This window comes from Gracilinanus agilis, chromosome 4, assembly GCF_016433145.1.
Source record: "Gracilinanus agilis isolate LMUSP501 chromosome 4, AgileGrace, whole genome shotgun sequence".
NCBI lineage: Eukaryota > Metazoa > Chordata > Mammalia > Didelphimorphia > Didelphidae > Gracilinanus > Gracilinanus agilis.
Genome location: NC_058133.1, coordinates 250,466,214 through 250,484,716, shown reverse-complemented (window position 1 = coordinate 250,484,716; position 18,503 = coordinate 250,466,214). Strand labels below are relative to the sequence as shown.

General features: G+C 42.6%; 1 protein-coding gene across 1 annotated transcript; it reads right to left on the bottom strand.

Annotated features, from left to right (window-relative positions):
• Nucleotides 1–525: 525 nt before the first annotated feature.
• Nucleotides 526–18,458, bottom strand: ZBTB4 (zinc finger and BTB domain containing 4). Its single transcript, XM_044672202.1, has 4 exons — nucleotides 18,370–18,458; nucleotides 5,590–5,648; nucleotides 3,298–4,430; nucleotides 526–2,832 (listed from the first exon to the last, which is right to left on the bottom strand). The coding sequence occupies exons 3-4, from the start codon at nucleotides 4,419–4,421 to the stop codon at nucleotides 885–887; spliced, it is 3,072 nt and encodes a 1,023-aa protein (XP_044528137.1). The 5' UTR covers nucleotides 4,422–4,430; nucleotides 5,590–5,648; nucleotides 18,370–18,458; the 3' UTR covers nucleotides 526–884.
• Nucleotides 18,459–18,503: the final 45 nt, after the last annotated feature.

The window sequence follows — 18,503 nt, the reverse complement described above, 5'->3', positions numbered from 1 at the left end:
GTGATTTTTGTTATTCCCCACATCTGGCTGAGCAGAGAAAGAGCCTCCTACATGGCCCAACCAGCAACCAATCCTTTTCGCTTGAAAGTCTCTAGGGATGACCAACATTGAGTCTGGGGGAAAGAAGACCATGACTATTGCTCTGGACAGGGAGAGAACATTCCCCAGCAGCACAAGTGTTGTTTCAGAAAGTCCCTGGGTGTGCAGGTAATGGGTATTACAATGGTTTGGTTCTGGCCCTGAGCCATACTACCCTGTCAGCTATACTGGGGGGAAAAGGGGTTGCTATGGAATGTGCTGGGAAAAGGTTTTTTTGGAGTGGTAGGAAGGAAACAGTAGAGGGAAAGCAGGTTACAGGGTAAGAGGTGGTATCCCCTAGATCTAGTAACCACAAGTGGCATTTCTGAGGGGGAATATATACACACATACACATTTATATGAATATGTGTGTATATATATATATACATATATATATGCATGTGTATACACCCACATATATCTATGTTGCTCCAGGGGCTGGGGATCTAGGTAACTACATTGATACAGCAAGATACCTTTCCCTTAGGGACCACCCTGGGCTGATCATGGTAAAAGGGGTAGGGGGGATTCTGGGGAAGAGGAAACAAGATGGCAAGACCCACCAACTATCACTTCCCATGAAGTAGGAAAGGTGCTATAACCCCCAAATCGGCCTCAACCCAAAGAGATCTCAGGACTCTTCTTCCCTGTGTTCCTCTCAAATAGTAGTTACATCACAGAGGCTACTTGAGATCTCCAGGGGAGTTAGGGGACAGGCTGGGGGCAATGGGGCAGAAGCAGCAGGAAAGAGGTTGGATAGAAAGCAAGGGTGGCATCTGGTGGAAGGGGCTAACCAAATATTGAGTTCACCCCACATCTCCTTTCTGGGCCCTCTCAATTCCTTCCCCACCCCCATCCCCCTTGGGGGGGACTGGTGAAGGCATCGATTGAGGGAGAGGGGGTGTGGGGGGTGCTGCCCGAGGGTTCACTGCATAGCTGAAGACCCCAGGCAGGAAGGGTAGGGCACCACCACCCTTCTCATCAGGCAGGACCATGTTGAGGGCAACTGGGAGTGCAGCCAAATTACTAAAGTTATAAGGGTAGGCAGCAAGGAGCTGAGGACCATATACCAATGGGTAGGGCTCAGGGTAGAAAGTGACTTTGGCAGGTGCAGTCCCCTCCACACTACCCCCAACCAATCCTTCGGCTCCAACCTTCTCCCCACCCGAAACCTCCTGTTTATCTTCAACCAGGGCCAGGGGGAACTCTTGCACTGGAGGATAGCCCCCATTTCCTACTGCTGGGGGTTCTTCCCCTCCTGAGATAACAGGATCCTGGAGGGAGGCAGCTTCTGGGCCTCCCCCACCAACTCCTCCTCCCCCACCAGCCTCACCACTGGATGATGACACTTGCATTTCCTGGGGAGCCTCTTCCTTCACTCCACTGTCACCTAATCCCAGTCCTGACCCAGTCCCGCTTCCCCCACTGCTCTTGGAATAGGCAATAACAGGAGTGGGGGTACCCCCAGGTTGCTCCCCGGTGTGCCTCTGCCCATGTCGGCTCAGGGCAGCTGCTGTCTTACACACCTTTGAACAATGGGAACAGGCAAAGCGTGTCAGAGGCTTTCGGCCAGCCCGAGGTCCCTGGGTCCCACCATCACCATGGGCTTCCTGGTGTTTGTGCAGCTTCCTCAGGGTTGAGAAAGCTTTGCCACAGTCTCCACACTGATGTTTCCACTCGCTGCTGGCCTGTCCAGAGGGGCTCTCGGTAGATCTGGACTCCTCCCATGCTCGTCTCTCAAACTTCCTTCTCCATCGAGGGCGGCGGCACTTGGGGGTCCCACTACTGCTGCTGGTCCCACTACTCCCCCCACCAGTGCCAACTAACTTTCGTTTAGGTTTGTAGGAATAGTATGGGCGCCACAGTTGGTCCTCACTCCCAGCCTCAGTCTCCTCTTCCTCCTCCTCCTCCTCCTCCTCCTCCTCTTCACTGTCATCTCCTTCCTCCAGGCCACTAGCTTCTCCAGGATGGAGATCCGTCTCAGAAATTCTTCGAGTGACAATAGCCTCCTCACCTATTCGAACTGTGATCTGGCATAGTGGTGGTGGGGGTTGGGGTTGGGAAGAATCTCCTCCCCAGCTGAGCCCCCCAGAAGGGCCCACTCCCCCACTACCAGCTGGTTTGGCTGTGTATGTCAGAGTCTTCCCTGCCCTCAGATTTCTACCCTTGGTCTCTTCTGCAGTGGCTCCTGTTGTGGTTGTGGCTGGAGTGGCTGGAGTGGCTGTGACCACTGCTACTGCTGGCTGGGGAGGAGGGGGTGGGTATTCACGTTTCTTGGGGGGCCTTGGTGGAGCTGTGTAGGCAATCACTGAAGCAGCCTGGGCTCCAGTGGTGCCAGTCATGCCACTTCCTGTGCTACTGCTCCCATGTACAATAACTGAAGGGGCTGGGTGGGCAAAGGCAATGACAGAAGGTGGAGGGGCAAGGGTGGGAGGTGGAGGAGGGACAGGTGGTAGGGGTGGTGTTGTGGGGAGGAGTGGGGGGATAGTCGATGCAGATGGTGTGGGTTCTGGTGACAAAGGGGCAGAAACAGGGGTAGAGGGTGCCCCTTGGCTATAAGTCTTATAGGGTCGTTTGGCAGACCGCATAGGAAGAAGGCGGTACAGCTTGAGGGTGTTCAGCTTCGGTTTGTAGCCACCATTGGGGGTCTTCTCACTAGCCAAGAGGCCTGGGCTGATACCATGGAAGGCTCGCTGGTGCGTCTTCAAATTGTAGTAAGTGACAAAGGTCTCCCAGCAGAAGATGCACTGATACCTGGACAGAGGCAATAGGCCAATAGTTAATAGTGATACATGGAGAAACACATCTAAGACATTTCATTTAACAGAATTTCCCCAGGGGTCAGGATCTCCGATTCCTTACTCATTTTTGTCTTTCTGAGCATGTTTCCAGCTGTCTGGAACAATGTCTCAGAGGGGCATTAGATTATAAAGTTAGGAGAGACCCTAGAGACCCTTTAAGACCAATCCTTTCATTTTATAAAAAAACAAAACAAAAACCTTAAGGCTTTGAAGGCAGGTTCTCTGACTCCAAAGGAGGCTCTCTGAAACACAGAATCTTAAAAAGTCAACCCCAGGGTCTCGGAATTCCTGATATATAGGACCAAAATCTCTTAAGCTGAAAGGGAATCTCAGACTTATATGGTGGATGCAGGAATATGGACCTGGCTTTGGTATTCATACCCTTCCCCAACCAAGGTGTGAAGTCCCAGGCACTCACCTCCGTTCCCCTGTGTGCCACACCTCATGCTTGGTCCGGTATTCAGCTAGGGCAAACACCTTTTCACAGTAGCGGCAGGGATATTTTCTCCGCCATGAGTGCACATTACTATGCCGCTTCAGACTTGAGAGTGTCACATAGGAGCGTTCACAAGCCCCACATACATATAGCACATGACCCCCCACTACCTTCACCACATGCTCCGGACCCCCCCGGAAACTTGTACTGGGGGAAGCAGATGAATTTCGGATTCCTTCTGGGTTCTCTTCCTGGGACGCCCCATCCCCTTGCCCACTTACTGTTCCCCGGGTCCCTGTCCCTCGCCTACACTGTGCCTCATGTGTCTGCAGTCGTTTAGCATGGATAAAACTTTTCCCACAGCGAGGGCAGGGAAGAGACCGCCGGGGAAGGGAAGTCTGAACCGTAGGGACTTCATTTCCACTCCCTTGCCACTCCTTTGAAGGCCCGGTGGTAAAGCTATCGACCTCAACTGGGGTTGGGGTTGCTGGAGCTGGGGGAATCCAAGCATCCCCACTTTCACTAAGACCCTGCAGTCGTGAGATACCCAGACGTCGGCCCAAAGCCCCAATTTCTGCCATAGCTGCTCCGTCCCCACCACCACCAGGAAGTGCCAATCGAGCACTATAGATGAAATTGAGGACGTCAGAGAAGGCAGCTGCTGGGACTCCTGGCAACTCTAGAACCCGGGGTGGGTGGGAAGCTGTAAGGGAGGAGGAAAGTGGAGGTGGAGAGGAAGAAGAGGAGGAAGAGGAGGAGGAAGAAAAGGAAGAAGAAGAGGAGGAGGAGGAGGAAGAGGAGGAGGAGGAGGAGGAGGAGGAAGAAAAGGAAGAGGAAGAGGAGGAGGAGGAGGAAGAGGAAGCAGAAGTAGAAGGATTTGGGGCAGGGTCCCTTGTCACAGGTTGCAGCGGTGATGGGGTTTGGGCTAGTAAGGCCTCTCTGAAGAAGGGGCTAGAGGCAGCCAGGACACTTCTATGAGCAGGGAATTTGGTGTCTCCAGCGATGAGGGTGACGTCACAGAAGAGGCCACGGAGACGCTGTTCGTTGAGTTGGTGCAGCACAGCTGGGGCATGAGACGGGTCTGTCACCTCTGCAGGGGGGGGCATGGCGCCAGCCTGTGAAGGGAAGAAGAAAGGGCAAAGAAGATCCAGTCTAAGGTTAAAGGAAGCTCCCTGGAAGGTTTGGGGACAAAGGAAGAGACCAAAGAGTTTGATACCAGGAAATCCTGGATAGAGTCAGGAATAAAAAAGGGAAGGGGATCATGGGAAACATCAGGGAGACAGCAATCAATGGTAAGAGATTGAGGAGAATAACTGTCAAGCAAGGGAAAAGGTAGAGGGAGTCAAAATTAATGGCACAAAACTGGAAGGGGTCAATTATTGCCAATGAAAGGGCACATGGAAGAGGGTTGGGAAAGGTTCCCTGAAGCATCTGGTCAAAGGTAAAAACTCAAGTGTAAAACACTAAGGGTTCCAAGAAACTAAAGTAGAAAGGCTAATGGTCAGATGAAAGTCAAAGGTCAAATTGCAAGGAAAAATAGAGATTTTAGGATTTGGAGCTGGAATGGGGGCTTAAAGAGCTAATCCAACCTCCTTATCTTACCCAGAGAGATTAAATAGCTTGTAAGTAAGTAGCAGAATCAAGGTCTAACTCAGGACCTCTGACTACAAATCTAGTGTTCTTTAAAGTAGACCACTACCTGATCAACTCTTATTATTCAATTGTCTTAGTCTTATCAAACACTCCCTGACCCCATTTGGGGTTTTCATGGCAAAGATACTGGGGTGGTTTGCCATTTCCTCCTCCAGCTCATTTTGAAACTGAGGCAAACAAGGTTAAGAGACTTGCTGAGATCACACAGCTAGTATGTGTCCAAAGTTCTTTAAATTAGACCACAACTTGATCCACTCAGACGTCAGTTATTAGAATGTTGGAAGGAAGGAGAGGGAAGCAACTTTTGGCCTGGGAGTTAGAAAGGTTGAGTTGTTGAAGTAGTCAGAGGACACAGAGTGACAAGGAATGAAGGTTATCAGAAATAACAATCAAAAGCCATTAGTGGAGGTCAGAGGTCAAGGGAAAATCAAAGTACTTGGGGATCACAATTATTTGGGATAGGAAGAGGAAGCCCTAATGATCCCCATTTTGTATAACTCTCAAATGCCCATTTAGCATGATGTCTCTTGCCAACCCCATTTCCCTATCTAAATTCTAAATCTTATACCAGGATTATCTGCCCATCCCTTTCTCTTGAAAATATCCTATCATGGTTTTTACCTGAGGGAGAGGTCAACATGGAGTGAAGGGGGTAGTTCCTTCAGCCTAGTCTCAATTTTCTGTGGAGAAATAAACAGATGAGAAATCAATGGAATTTCATGGAAGATGACAGGAGAAGCTGAGAGGGAAAAGGCAAAAGTAAGAGGTTTCTTGGATGGGTGAGGGATGGGGGGGAATCAAAGTGGCCAGGCTAGTTTGATTGCACACTTTCCTCTCTACAAAAGTAGCCCCAGTCAGGTCATTTGCATAGTACAGTTTTACTGGCCCCAAGAAATAAGATAATTCATTTTCAAAGCCCCATTATTGGTCTAAAGAAGCCATTTCATTCACATTCTGCCAAATTATTGGCCTAAAGAAGTCTAGTCAGTTAATTTGTATGTTACCATCCCATTGCCCCATATTGATTCACTCACATAGTCCAAATTTGTTAATAATAATAAGCCTTTAGAGAGCCTCACTGGATTGGTTATTTGATTTACATAGTTCTAACCAAGTATTAAAGAAAACTTGGGGTTTGTATAAACCTTTCTTATAATAGGTTTCTTTATATACAGATTTGCATAATCTTTTCCATAGGTACCTCCCAGTTCTAGAATTGAATGTTTCCAGGTTTCTATTGACTAGTGTTACTCAATACATGATTATATGGAGATTTAAACTTATGTTCACTCTCATAAATCCCAAAGCTAGAGGCTTTGTTCCATCAGAGACTTTAAAAATGAATTCATAAGTCACTCTCTACTCTTCACAAAGAAATACTTCCAAGACTGATATAAGCCTGGTCCCTACTTGATCATCAAGAACTCTGACAGATTTCATACACATATATGTCCATGTAGTCTCTATTTCCTAGTGATTCAGGGAGAAAACATGCAAATGGAAGTCAAAAAACTTTGGGTTCCAGTCTTAGATCTATCATTTATTATATTATTAATAAGTTCCTATAGTGCTATAAGTTTTGAAAAGCACTTTGCTTGAACAGAGAGAACACTGTAATGTTCTCTCTGTAATGTAATGTAATGTAATACAACGATCAACTATGAAAATCTGGCTGCTCTCAGCAATGCAATGATCTGGGACAGTTTTGAAGGACTTATGATGGGGAATGCTCACATCCAGAGAGAGAACAGTTGGAGTTGGATAGATGTGGATCAAAGCATACTATCTTTCATATTAGTGTATTTATGGTTTTATTTTGGAGTTTTGGTTTTGTATGAGTATGCTCTTATAACAATGACCAATATGGTCATGTTTTGCATGATAGTACATGTAGGGCCTGGAGGGAGGAAGACAGTTTGGATCTTACAATTTTGGAAAACATATATTGAAAATTATTACATGTAATTCAGAAAATAAAATCTCTCTGAATAAAAATAAATACATTTTTAAATGCTTTGCTTATAACAACCCTGAGAGGTAAGTAGTGCAAAAGATACCATTCCTATAATACAAATGATAATCCTAAGGCCCTATATGGTTTAAAAATTTGTACCCTGGAGACTTCATTTCCCAGCATTCTTTACTCTTCCCAGGGTTCCCTTGTCTTGCATCCCAGGGCATGAGTTTGTTTATAAATTTGCTGAAACTCACACTAATGGGACTTTTTTTAGGGGCTTTGGCTTGAGTGTGGTAAGCTGCTGGGTCTCTGGCTCTTTGCTCTGCTCACTTGACTGAAGGAACCCCTTTTCTCTCTCACTTTGTTATTAAATCCTATAAATTTAAATACTTGGAGTATTCATTCATTTTCAGTCTTACAGCCCAAAATGGTCAAGGGACTTCCCCAAGCTAAATCAAGGTCTTCAGACAACAATTCCATTTTTCTTTCTTTTTAAAAACTTTTACCTTCCATCTTAGTATCAATTCTAAGAAGAATAGCAATCAAGATTGAGTGACTTACCCATGGTCACAAACAGGAACTGTCTGAGGATAGATTTTGAACCCAGGTCTTCTAGACTCTAGGCCTGACACTCTACCCACTGTGCCACCTGGCTGCCCTTTAGCTTTCTTTTAGATAACCAGCTATGGCAGGGGTCGGCAACGTATGGCTCTTTCTGTAGGAGCCATAAAGTCAATTTTTTTTCAGGCGCTGTTACAGGAGCATGCACTGTGAGCACTGTATGGCTCTCACGAAATTACATTTTAAAAAATGTGGCGTTTATGGCTCTCTCGGCCAAAAAGGTTGCTGACCCCTGAGCTATGGGAACCTTGGCTATACAAAATGAAAGAATACCTGCCCATGCTACAACGAGATTTCAAGAAATAATGTATGCCAAAAGGACTCTATAAAACCATATAACTTGAAGCATAATGATTCCCTATATTCTATAGTACTCAGTATAAAAAATGCTTTCATACAAATGATATCATCTGATCCTCACAAGGACCCTGTGAGTGTGCAAGGATTATTATCCCCATTTTACAAATAATCAAGCTAAGCCCCAGGGTCAAACACCTACTATTTATTAAGTGGCAGAACCCAGGGCTAGAACTCAGTTGAAAACTCTCTCTCACTTATACATACCTCCTTTATAAAATATCTTTTGGAAAGTCTTTTAGACACCCTCAAACACAGCTTCCCACAGTCTTCTCTTATATACATATCATCTTATGCCCCCAAACACTTCCCACATATGATGGCTTGCAGCTTCCTGCACACTTGTTGAATTAAATATAATCACTCCTTACAAATTATATGAATACATTTCTATAACTCCAACCTCATCTCATGGATAGCCTAGCCTTCCCTGCAAAAAGATGTAAACTTTCCAGTGAGACCTACCTACCCATTATCTCACTTAGATGGGAATGGAGAGAGATAGAGATGCAATAAAAGGACAAGACAATCATCTGTCAGCAGAGGAGCCACTGAAGACAGAGGCACTTAAGTACACCAATACTAGATTATAAGATCCTTGTAGGCAAAGATAGTGTTTTATATGCCTTTATATTTCCCTTCGTGTCCAGGACAACTTACATTATACAAATTCCATACTTTAAAAATGTCTGCTTAATATTATGTTTATGTAATTTTTTTTTAAAATTTTAAACCCTTAACTTCTGTGTATTGACTTATAGGTGGAAGAGTGGTAAGGGTAGGCAATGGGGGTCAAGTGACTTGCCCAGGGTCACACAGCTGGGAAGTGGCTGAGGCCGGGTTTGAACCTAGGACCTCCTGTCTCTAGGCCTGGCTCTCAATCCACTGAGCTACCCAGCTGCCCCTTAATATTATATTTATATGGAGATTTTATAGTTACTAAGTGCTTTTCTATGGTTACAGAATGTCCCATTTGACCCTCATTGAGAATTCTGTGAGACTGGTAATACATTAGTATTCCTTTTTTACAGATTAGGAAACTAAGGGCTAGAGAAATTAGGTGAAATGGCCAAAGTCACAGATCTGGCCAATGATAGAGCCATGAATAAAACCCAAGGCTAACTCTCCACGTTTTTTCCTGCCTTCTTACTCCCAAAGAGAATGTGTCTGTGTGTGTGTGTGTGTGGTGTGTGTGTGTAATAATATTTTCTCCTGCCTTCCTTTGGAAGTGAGATTATTGGCCACATTATTATATCTAGCCATCATCTCCACATATTTATAGACAGCCTGCTAGCAACATGAAAGACCTTGTGATAGGTATACAATGTGTTAATGGGACAGGCATATAGCTCCTATCTTTGGGCAAACCAAGGTTTGGAAAGGACCACTAATTTTCTCCATCTATAAATACTTGCACTACCTATCAGGCAGAATCATCATAAGGAAAGCAATTCCTAAGCCTTAAATTCTTCAGCATTTCTGGGATCAAGGCAGATACTCTTTCAAGCAGAATAGGTTACAACTCATCCATGCCTTCTCATTCTGTATGATTCTTAACAATGCACTACTTGTCCCCATAAACCTATCATAAAAGACCTTCCCAACATTTTGAAGGTGTACTCCTTTCAATCTTCCACCAGTAGCAGTGAAGCATTAGGCTGCCCATTTGTTATTACATGACTGTCCTTTTTTCCAATCATACATTTCTTTAATCACAATATTTTACACCATTTTCTTGTACATAAATCATAGTTGCTAACATGCTATAGCCTATTTATGTTTACCTATTTATATTCATCTCTTCATTGACCTTAGGGTCACTCAAATTTTAATTCTTCAGAGATTTATTTATAGCTACATCACTAGAAAAACACAAGAGTTTAAAAGATGTAGGTTTGGATTTTTTTTTTTTTTGTAAACTCTTCTTTCTTAGTTTAGATTCTAAGGCAGAAGAGCAATAAGGGCAAGGCTGCCCTTAAAAAGTCCCAACTGCCCCTAAAATGTGGTTTGTGTGTTAGTAATTTTGAAGTATTAATTACAGGACTTTCTGTTTATCCTCATCTTTTTGTTCCCTCACATGAGATTCCTGAGAGCAGGGGCTGAATTTTGTCTTTCTTTGTATCCCAAGGACCCAGCACAATGCTTACAAATACACACAGTACCTGCTTAATAAATATGATCTGACTATTCAATGGTAGGATGTTTTATAATGTCTAAGATATACAAACTGACAGACTAACTCAAGGTGATTCAATTATAGATTATAGATATACTTCATCCACTTGGCTTGTCCTATGTGGATTGTTCAGCAAAACTATTTTGAGTATTCTTGAAACTCGATGAGGAAGCTCTCTAGTACAATGAGTATAATGCCATTTGTAAAAAAGGAATATCTGAAAAACCTTGCCATTTATAAGAAATCTCTTCTTTTCCATTTGAATTCTTCCCAGGACATCTTCCGCAACTGGCAAACAACTTTAGCAACCATACATTTTCCTGTATTATTCCTTGTTTTATCAGTATGATCAATATAATCAAAGGGATACTTATCTCTGTTTCATTTATCTTATGATCTTTTAACATCTTTAAAAAAAATAACTCTTACTTTTGTCTTAATAACAACTCTACAACAGAAGGGCAAGGGTTAAGCAAATGGCATTAAGTGACTTGCCCAGGGTCACACACCTAGGAAGTGTCTGAGACCAGATTTGAACTGTCTTCCCATCTCCAGGCTTGGCACTCTGGCCATTGTGCTACCTAGTGGCCCCTTGCCCCCATACCATCATAATATATACTTGAAAGATACAATATATACTGAGAGACAGTGTTAAGGATGCAATTTGCTCTGCTAAGTAAAATGAATTTTCATTATTAAAAAAATAATAAATGTAATGGGATCTTATGCTCTGTCAATGTAATTAAGAAAATGTGGTCCTGAATCCTAAAGCTCTCCAAATTTTTCTTGCTTTTAAATATGTTTTTATTTTTTCAATAAATATTTATTTTATAACATTAGTTGTCTCTTCTACTATCCTCCATTGAGCAAAATTTTTGAAAACTTCAAAATAAGGAATTCAGTAAAAAGCTGTAGAGTTTAGCAAAACAAAGTTTTACATTAACTATAACTGAAAATGAATGCCTTTTTCTATATTTTAAGTTCAGCACCTCTCTGTCAGATGCAATATTTCATCTTCATTCTTTCAGCCTCATGTTCATTGATAGGAATTCTAAATTCCTTCAAAGTTGCTTACTACGTTATCATTGTATAAACTGCTCTCCTAGTTCTACTCACTTCATTCTGCATCAATTCATAGAGTTCTTCTCAATTTCCTCTGAAATCATCCCTTTCATCATTTCCTATAGCACAATAATATTCTATTTACAGTAATATGTCATAATTGTTTAGTCATTCCCCCATAGAAGGACACTCTCCTAGTTTCTAAGTTTTGGCTACCACAGAAAGAGCTGCTATAAATGTTTTTGTACATTTATTTTTCCTCTTTCATTTCTCTGTGGTATAGGCGTAATAGTTATATAAATAGTTCAAAAAAAGTTTGGTAACATTTGGGACTTCCAATCGTTAATTCTCTATGCAAATGTATTTGTATTAGCCCTTGCTCTACACTTACTTGCTGTGTGACCTTGGGCAGTTCACCTCCCCTCTCTGGGACTCAACTTCATTTGTAAAAGACAAGATTAGATGAACTGCCTTTAACTTCTCTCCCAGTTCTCCAAATTGATGATACTATGAAAGTTTCTCCAAGCTCAATGAGCTTGGAGAAACTTTCATAGTATATACATATGTGATTAATCACCAATATTCATGCTTACTAGCCTATTTCTTCATCTTCCACCAAAGGCAATTGCATGAGGAAGAGAAATTTTAACTGCTTTCTTAACAGCTCTAGGCAGCAAAAGGCTGGAGGGAGGAAGAAGTGGTAGTAGAATGAAACATATGAGATATTGGCTTAAAAGCAGCTTTGTATTATCTTTAGTTTTCAATATTTTAAGTTCTTCTAGCCCTCTCTTTACACTTCCATCTCCACTTTTCCAGATATCAGAGAAGGAAATTACAAGGGAGAGATTTAACTGCTTTCATCACTTAGTGGGAAGAAAAAAATCCAATAAGAATTGGAATATCTGGGTACAAATGCTGGTTCATATGACCTTGAGCTCAGTCACTGTGTCTCTCTGGACCTCAGTTTCCTCATCTGTAAAATAAAAGAGATAGTCTGGATGATATCTAAGTGCCATAATGTAATTCTTTACAAATAACTTTCTGCTTGTAGTGGGCAGTTTAGATATTAGTATGCCCATCCTACACCTCTTCAGTTTAATAAACATTTAACTGCCTAATAGGCACTGTGTTAGGCACTGGAGATAGGAAGGAAACAGTTCCTGCCTTGCTAGAGCTTATACTCTATTGGACTCTTGTCCAAGATCACATAACTGGCAATTTGAGGACTCAAAGCTAAGTTTCCTAGTGTTCTTTCCACTGTATGATGCCATTTTGCTAGTTTCTCATACATGAGTTATCATCACCCTTTTCTATGTCTTTCCAAAGGCTGTCCCATATGTCTGACATGCATTTTCCCCTTGCTTTCTTAGAATTCCTAGTTTCCTTCTCTAGAGTAGCAAAACCAAAGTGTTTGCGACTATTTAAACTATAATTACAAAGGTAATTTGGTCGGGAAACAAATTCCTGGGGAAATTAGCTGGGAAAAATCAGAAAGAACTCATAGGAATCTTGGTGGGGAGTTACAGTTTAACTGTCATTCTGGAGAGAGTTAACTGTCATGTCTGAAAGAGACTATGTGAATTACTGAGGGAACAAGGAGAACAACTTTCTGAGAGATCGAATTAACTGATATCTTTGAGGAAGATTGAAAAGATATTTTGAGAGAACTTAGTTTGACTCATCCTTTGAAGAAGGTATTCCAAGAAGTGACTTTGCCTTCCTGGGAGAGCTGAATTGGTGAAACTATATTTCCAGTGTCAGTGGAGGAGCCAGAAGAAGCAGTTGATGGCTAGAGGTGACTCTATCATCTTTTCTCAGAGCTGATTCATTGTTAAAAAATTTAAACGTTTTTTCATCATTTGTTGATCTGTTAATTGTATAGGCAGTAACACTGATCCAAACAAGAAAAAGGGAGAGAGAAAGAAAAAAGAGAAGGGGGAAAGTAAGGAAAAATGCTTATGGGAAAAGAGGTTTATCAGTTTATTAACCATGGTAAAGATTCAGAATTAATGAGACTGTGCATTTCTATTAATTGGTGAGCAAATATCAGAAAATAACCTTTGATTGCCTTAGAATCTTCATAGAGAATAAGGAAATCAGTCAGTAGCAATTAGGGGTGATGGCTAGTAAAGTACTTGACAACCACACCACAGTGTATCCCACAACCAATCTTACTCCACCCAGGCCACACAAGAATTGTTATACCTAAACCTGGTTACATCTTTTATTTTGTATATATTTTTGCATATATATTTTATTTTGCATATATTTATACTTCTGTGTACACACAGTTTATCTCATAATATATATGCTCCTTAAGTGAAGGAAATGATTTATTTTGGTCTTTGTAATCAATCCCACAGTGTCTAGCATTTAATAAATGAGTTGACTGAAAGTATACTTTTTGTAGATGATGTGGAACAATTTTTAAGTTGGTCCTTGAAGGAAGAATAGGCTCTAAACTGGGGGAAAGGGTGATTGAGGGTAGTAAAGGAGCACTAAAGATAGAGAAAATGGTTAAGGGAAAGGTAAAGTGTTTGTTTTGGTTTGTTTTGAAACCCTTACCTTCCATCTTAGAATCAATACTGTGTATTGGTTCCAAGGCAGAAGAGGGGTAAAGGGCTCAGCAATATGCCCAGGGTCACACAACTAGGAAGTATCTGAGGCCAAATTTGAGCCCAGGACCTCCCATCTCTAGGTCTGGCTCTCAAGATACAACAAGCCACCCAGCTGCCCGCCTAAGTAAAGGCTTTGAAAGAATCCTGCCTTTTTCTCCCCTAGGGTGGGGATGCCTGAATGGTAAGGAGGACTGGTGCTAGGAGGCAGGGATAGAAATAGATTCTGGAAGCAGCAGACTCCACTTCTAAGACATATGTTCATGGACAGGTTAGTAAAACCTTAGATTTATATAACTTTTCAAAATTTACAAAATCTTTTCATACATTTTATCTCATTTCACCCTCACAACAACTCTGTTGAATTTAAGTAAGCAAGGTTTTATTATCCCTGTTATACAAAGGGGGGAATTGGAACATATGGGTTAATTGGCTTATCCATAGTTACAGATTCCTAGTGAGAGCTAGATCTCCTGACAGTCTGAGTCCTGTGTTTTTTCCTCTTTACACCATACTGGCTCACACAACTGTTCATGCTCAAGGTACTCCTCTTCAACATAAATAGGCATACAAAGTATAAACATCACAGACCTGCCCCTTCCCAATACATCATCACCCAGAGAGACATATCAAGTTGTGTCTACATACAGATACTATCACATATGCACATGTGCCTCTCATATGAACTATTATTCTCACACACACACCACACTCATACATATAAACCACCCCCACACTACATATATACCTATATAAGGAAGACCTGTCCAAAGACCTGAACTATACTCTAATCAGGAAGTATATTCCTTACCCTGTCCCCAGAGGCTCAAGATTCTGAAGAAACTTTTATAGACACAGTAAGAGTCACAGAGTTAAAGGGAAATAGGTTGAAAACTTTGAATTTGTGTTTTCCACTTTGATGACAAACCACATATACAAGTGAACCCAGAAGCCTACAAATGCTAACATGCACACACCCTTAACTAACCCCAAATTTCCTGTCCAACTTTCTTTCTCCAAAGTCCACTGCTCTTCACTAGCAGAGAAGCTAGAACATAATGAATACAGCCCCAATAGTTTGTATAGTTAAATTTGGGAGCACATTGTATACAAGATGATACAAGTCACATGAATAACTTAGCTCTGTTTCACTATTTCCTTTATATACATATCTATATTTGGATGATATTTTCCAAAAACACACAAAGACATCCCACAAAGTAAAGAATATCACAACAAAGACATTTATATGCAAAACTTGACACAAAAGCACTTCTATCTAACTAAGCACACAAACTTAATCACTCTTCTTTCTCCAAATCAGGGGTCAGCAATGTATGGCTCTTTCTGAAGGAGCCATAAAGTCAATTTTTTTCAGGTGCTGTTACGGGCGCGCACTGTGAGCACTGTTCGGCTCTCACGAAATTACATTTTTAAAAATGTGGCGTTTATGTAAGCTCTCACAGCCAAAAAGGTTGCCAACCCCTGCTCCAAATGAACATCCATCTGCTAACAAGTATTTATTAAATTTCTCTTCATAACACTAATACCTTTAAGAGTTAAAATAAATTTCTATTCTACATCAGGATATGAGCACTAGCACTTACCCCAGCACTAGGGATATAACCCATAAATTTAAGTTTATAGGGGGACTCAACATGCACATACATATATATAACATATGCACAATGTGAAGGAAAAAATACACATTAATCTTTCTTTTTGGCAGGAAGAAGATATTAGTGGCAGGGGGAAATCCCAGCAAGGCTTTATGGAGGTGACTCAAGCTGAGTTTTGAAACAAGCTAAGGAGTCTTAAAAGCTAAAAGGTGAGGAAAGAGTGAATTATAGGCATAGATGGGATTAAGTGACACCTCTATACAGATTACTTCCAGATCTATATTTCTAATCCCATTCTCTTTCCTAAGCTCCAATTTCACATCAATAACTTCATTCTGGCCATTTCAAACTAAGTGTCCTGTAGACATCTCAAACTTAACACAGCCTCTCCAGGAGTTGCTTTTGGTAAGAGAGCATGATATAATGGTAAGAGAGCATGGTATAATGTGATAGGATGCTGCACCTGAAGTCAACAAGACATGAGTTCAAATCTTACTTCAACTACTGTTATAATGAATTCATTATAACACTACTTATACGCTGTGTGACCCTGAGCACCTTACTTAATCTTTCTTGGCCTGCTTCTCATTGGTAAATATATGAAGGTTGGGCTTGATGGTCTCAGAGTCTCTTCCAGCTCTAAATCTATGACCTTTTGTCCAAAATTGAACATATTCCTCCATGCTCTCACTCAAAATCCACCCTGTTTCAGAACTTCACTATTTTTGAAGAACATACTATCATCTTTCTAATCCCCAGGTGTGCAACCTCAGTGTCATTGAACTCCTCCCTCTCATTCACCCTACACATCCAGTTGCCAAAGAGGGTTTCTATTGCCACAATATCTTTTCATTAAAATCTTTTCTCCCTACTCACAAAGTCACCACCCTTGTTCAGACCCCCAGGCCCCATCTGTCTCCTGAACTACCATGATAGTTTTCTATACAGGTTAACAGCTCTAAGTGTCTCTTCTATTCATATCCTACTTGTCCTGCTATTATTCCCTTCCACACATTCTACAATATACAGTTTAGGCCTTCTCACTACCCCATACCCACAAGGCACCATTTCCCTTCTCAGTACCCTTTTACTGACTGTCCTCCATGCCTCCGATGCACAGCCTCCCCACCCCCACCCCCCCACCCATTTCCTCCTCAAATGCCATCTTCTGCTCAACAAATCCTTTCCTGGACCCCTAGTTGCTAATTATGTTGCATATATGTTTTGTATATATAAGCATACAGGTTATCCCCTCTCTTAGAATGTAAGCTCCTCCAGGGCAAGGACTATTTGGCTTTTTTCTCTGTAACCCCAAAGGCTAGCAAAGTGCCTAGCACATAGAGATGTTTAATAAATGCTCACTGATTGACTGGGTAAAATCAAGTCATCTGGCCAAGTCACCTCTCTAAGCTTTGGTTTCCTCATCTGTAAAATTGGAATAACATTTCACATAGGGCTATATCAAATAAGACTGTTGAGAGGCTCAAATGAGATAATGTATACAAAACACTTTGCAAACCATAAAGTTCTATGTACATATCAACTATTATTATCATCCTAGGCATGATATTCATTACACCACAAGGACATATACCGTAGGAACACACAAACACTACAAACAGTATATACATACTTCCTAGGAATACAGAATCACATCTCATCACACAGGATTATTACACAGTCACAACCCAACATCCTAAACTGGTTCATATATTATCTGCTCAAGTTATTCAATTTCTCTTCTACAATACGTAGGATTCACATTTGTATATAAATAACCTGGGAGGCAATGAATGAGCAAGGAGATAGTAGGGATGGTACCATGCAAAGAGCCATGGAAGAATGAAAGGAAGTGATTTTGAATACTGACTGAGCGATTTATTTTCTTGGGTAATTTCAATCAATCAATAAACATTTATTAATCACTTACTATATGTCAAGTACTGAGCTAAGCACTACCTAACCTCTCTAAGTCGAGGTATACTGATCTGTAAAATTGTTAGCCTAGATGACCTCAAAAATTCCTTCCAACTCTAGATCCTCAATCCTACCTACATTTCAGGGAGAAGTAAATCACACAAGGCATCTTGGTATTAAGTCAAACACGCAGATGAGACACATATACACATGGTAATATTACAGGAACACCACACATTCTATCTATATAACAAACTGGTAATGCCGAATGTCACATACACAGACACTCTACCCCACTACACCCTCGGATAGAGGGAATAACTAGACCCCCACCCTCCCCACCCAAAAAATCTTTGTGCCCCAAAGAAAAAACTGCCACAACACACACTCCAGCCACAACATATACTGGATACTTCCAGGGATCTAAACATCTCCCCAGCCGCACAGACCCTCCACCTCTTACTCTAACCTTCCATCCCCCTACATCACAACTCCATTCGCAGGCTCATAACTCCGCATCCCCTTCTTCCCTCTAGGCTACTACGCCATCAACCTCCCAGCAGAGAGCAGAGCCCAGACCGGGCCCAGCCCCACCCCCACCCTATCCCCTTTGGAGGAGGGGGACTAAAGGAGGAGGAGAGAAAAAAAGAGAGACTAGGTTGCATAATTAACCCTTTCTTTGCCAACCCCCCTTTAATGAGGGGGAGGGTCAGTAGCCCCCCCCCCACGACCCACGCATAAAAGCATCCCAGTCGCTCGTTCCCAGTGGGGAGGTTGCCCACCAGATGCTACTTGGGGTCCGTGTTGGAGGTGCCCCGGAAGAGAGGCGGGTGCTCCCAGCGGGCTCGGACCAAGAGTTCTGCGCCGCCCTGGGCGGAGTCTGGAGGGGGTCCCGGGGTCTTCCCCGCCCGAACCCCCCCTAATCTGGGGCCCATATTCCTCCAGCGTCCCGCGGCCTCGGGGTTAGGAGAGGGCCGGCTATGCGCGTCCGCTTCCGGGGAGTAAGGCCCGGTCCGGTCGGGGTGAGATGAGGCAGGACGCGGGAAAGGGGCCCAGGAGTCCCTGGCTCCGGCCCACCTGACTGTGATGGCGCCTCGTTCGCCAGGCCCAGTTCATCGCCTTGGCCGCTCCCGGCCACTCCGGCTAAGGCCACTTCTCGCTCCTGCTTCGGCTCCTGCTCTGACTTCGGTTCCGGCCCAACCCCCCCACCC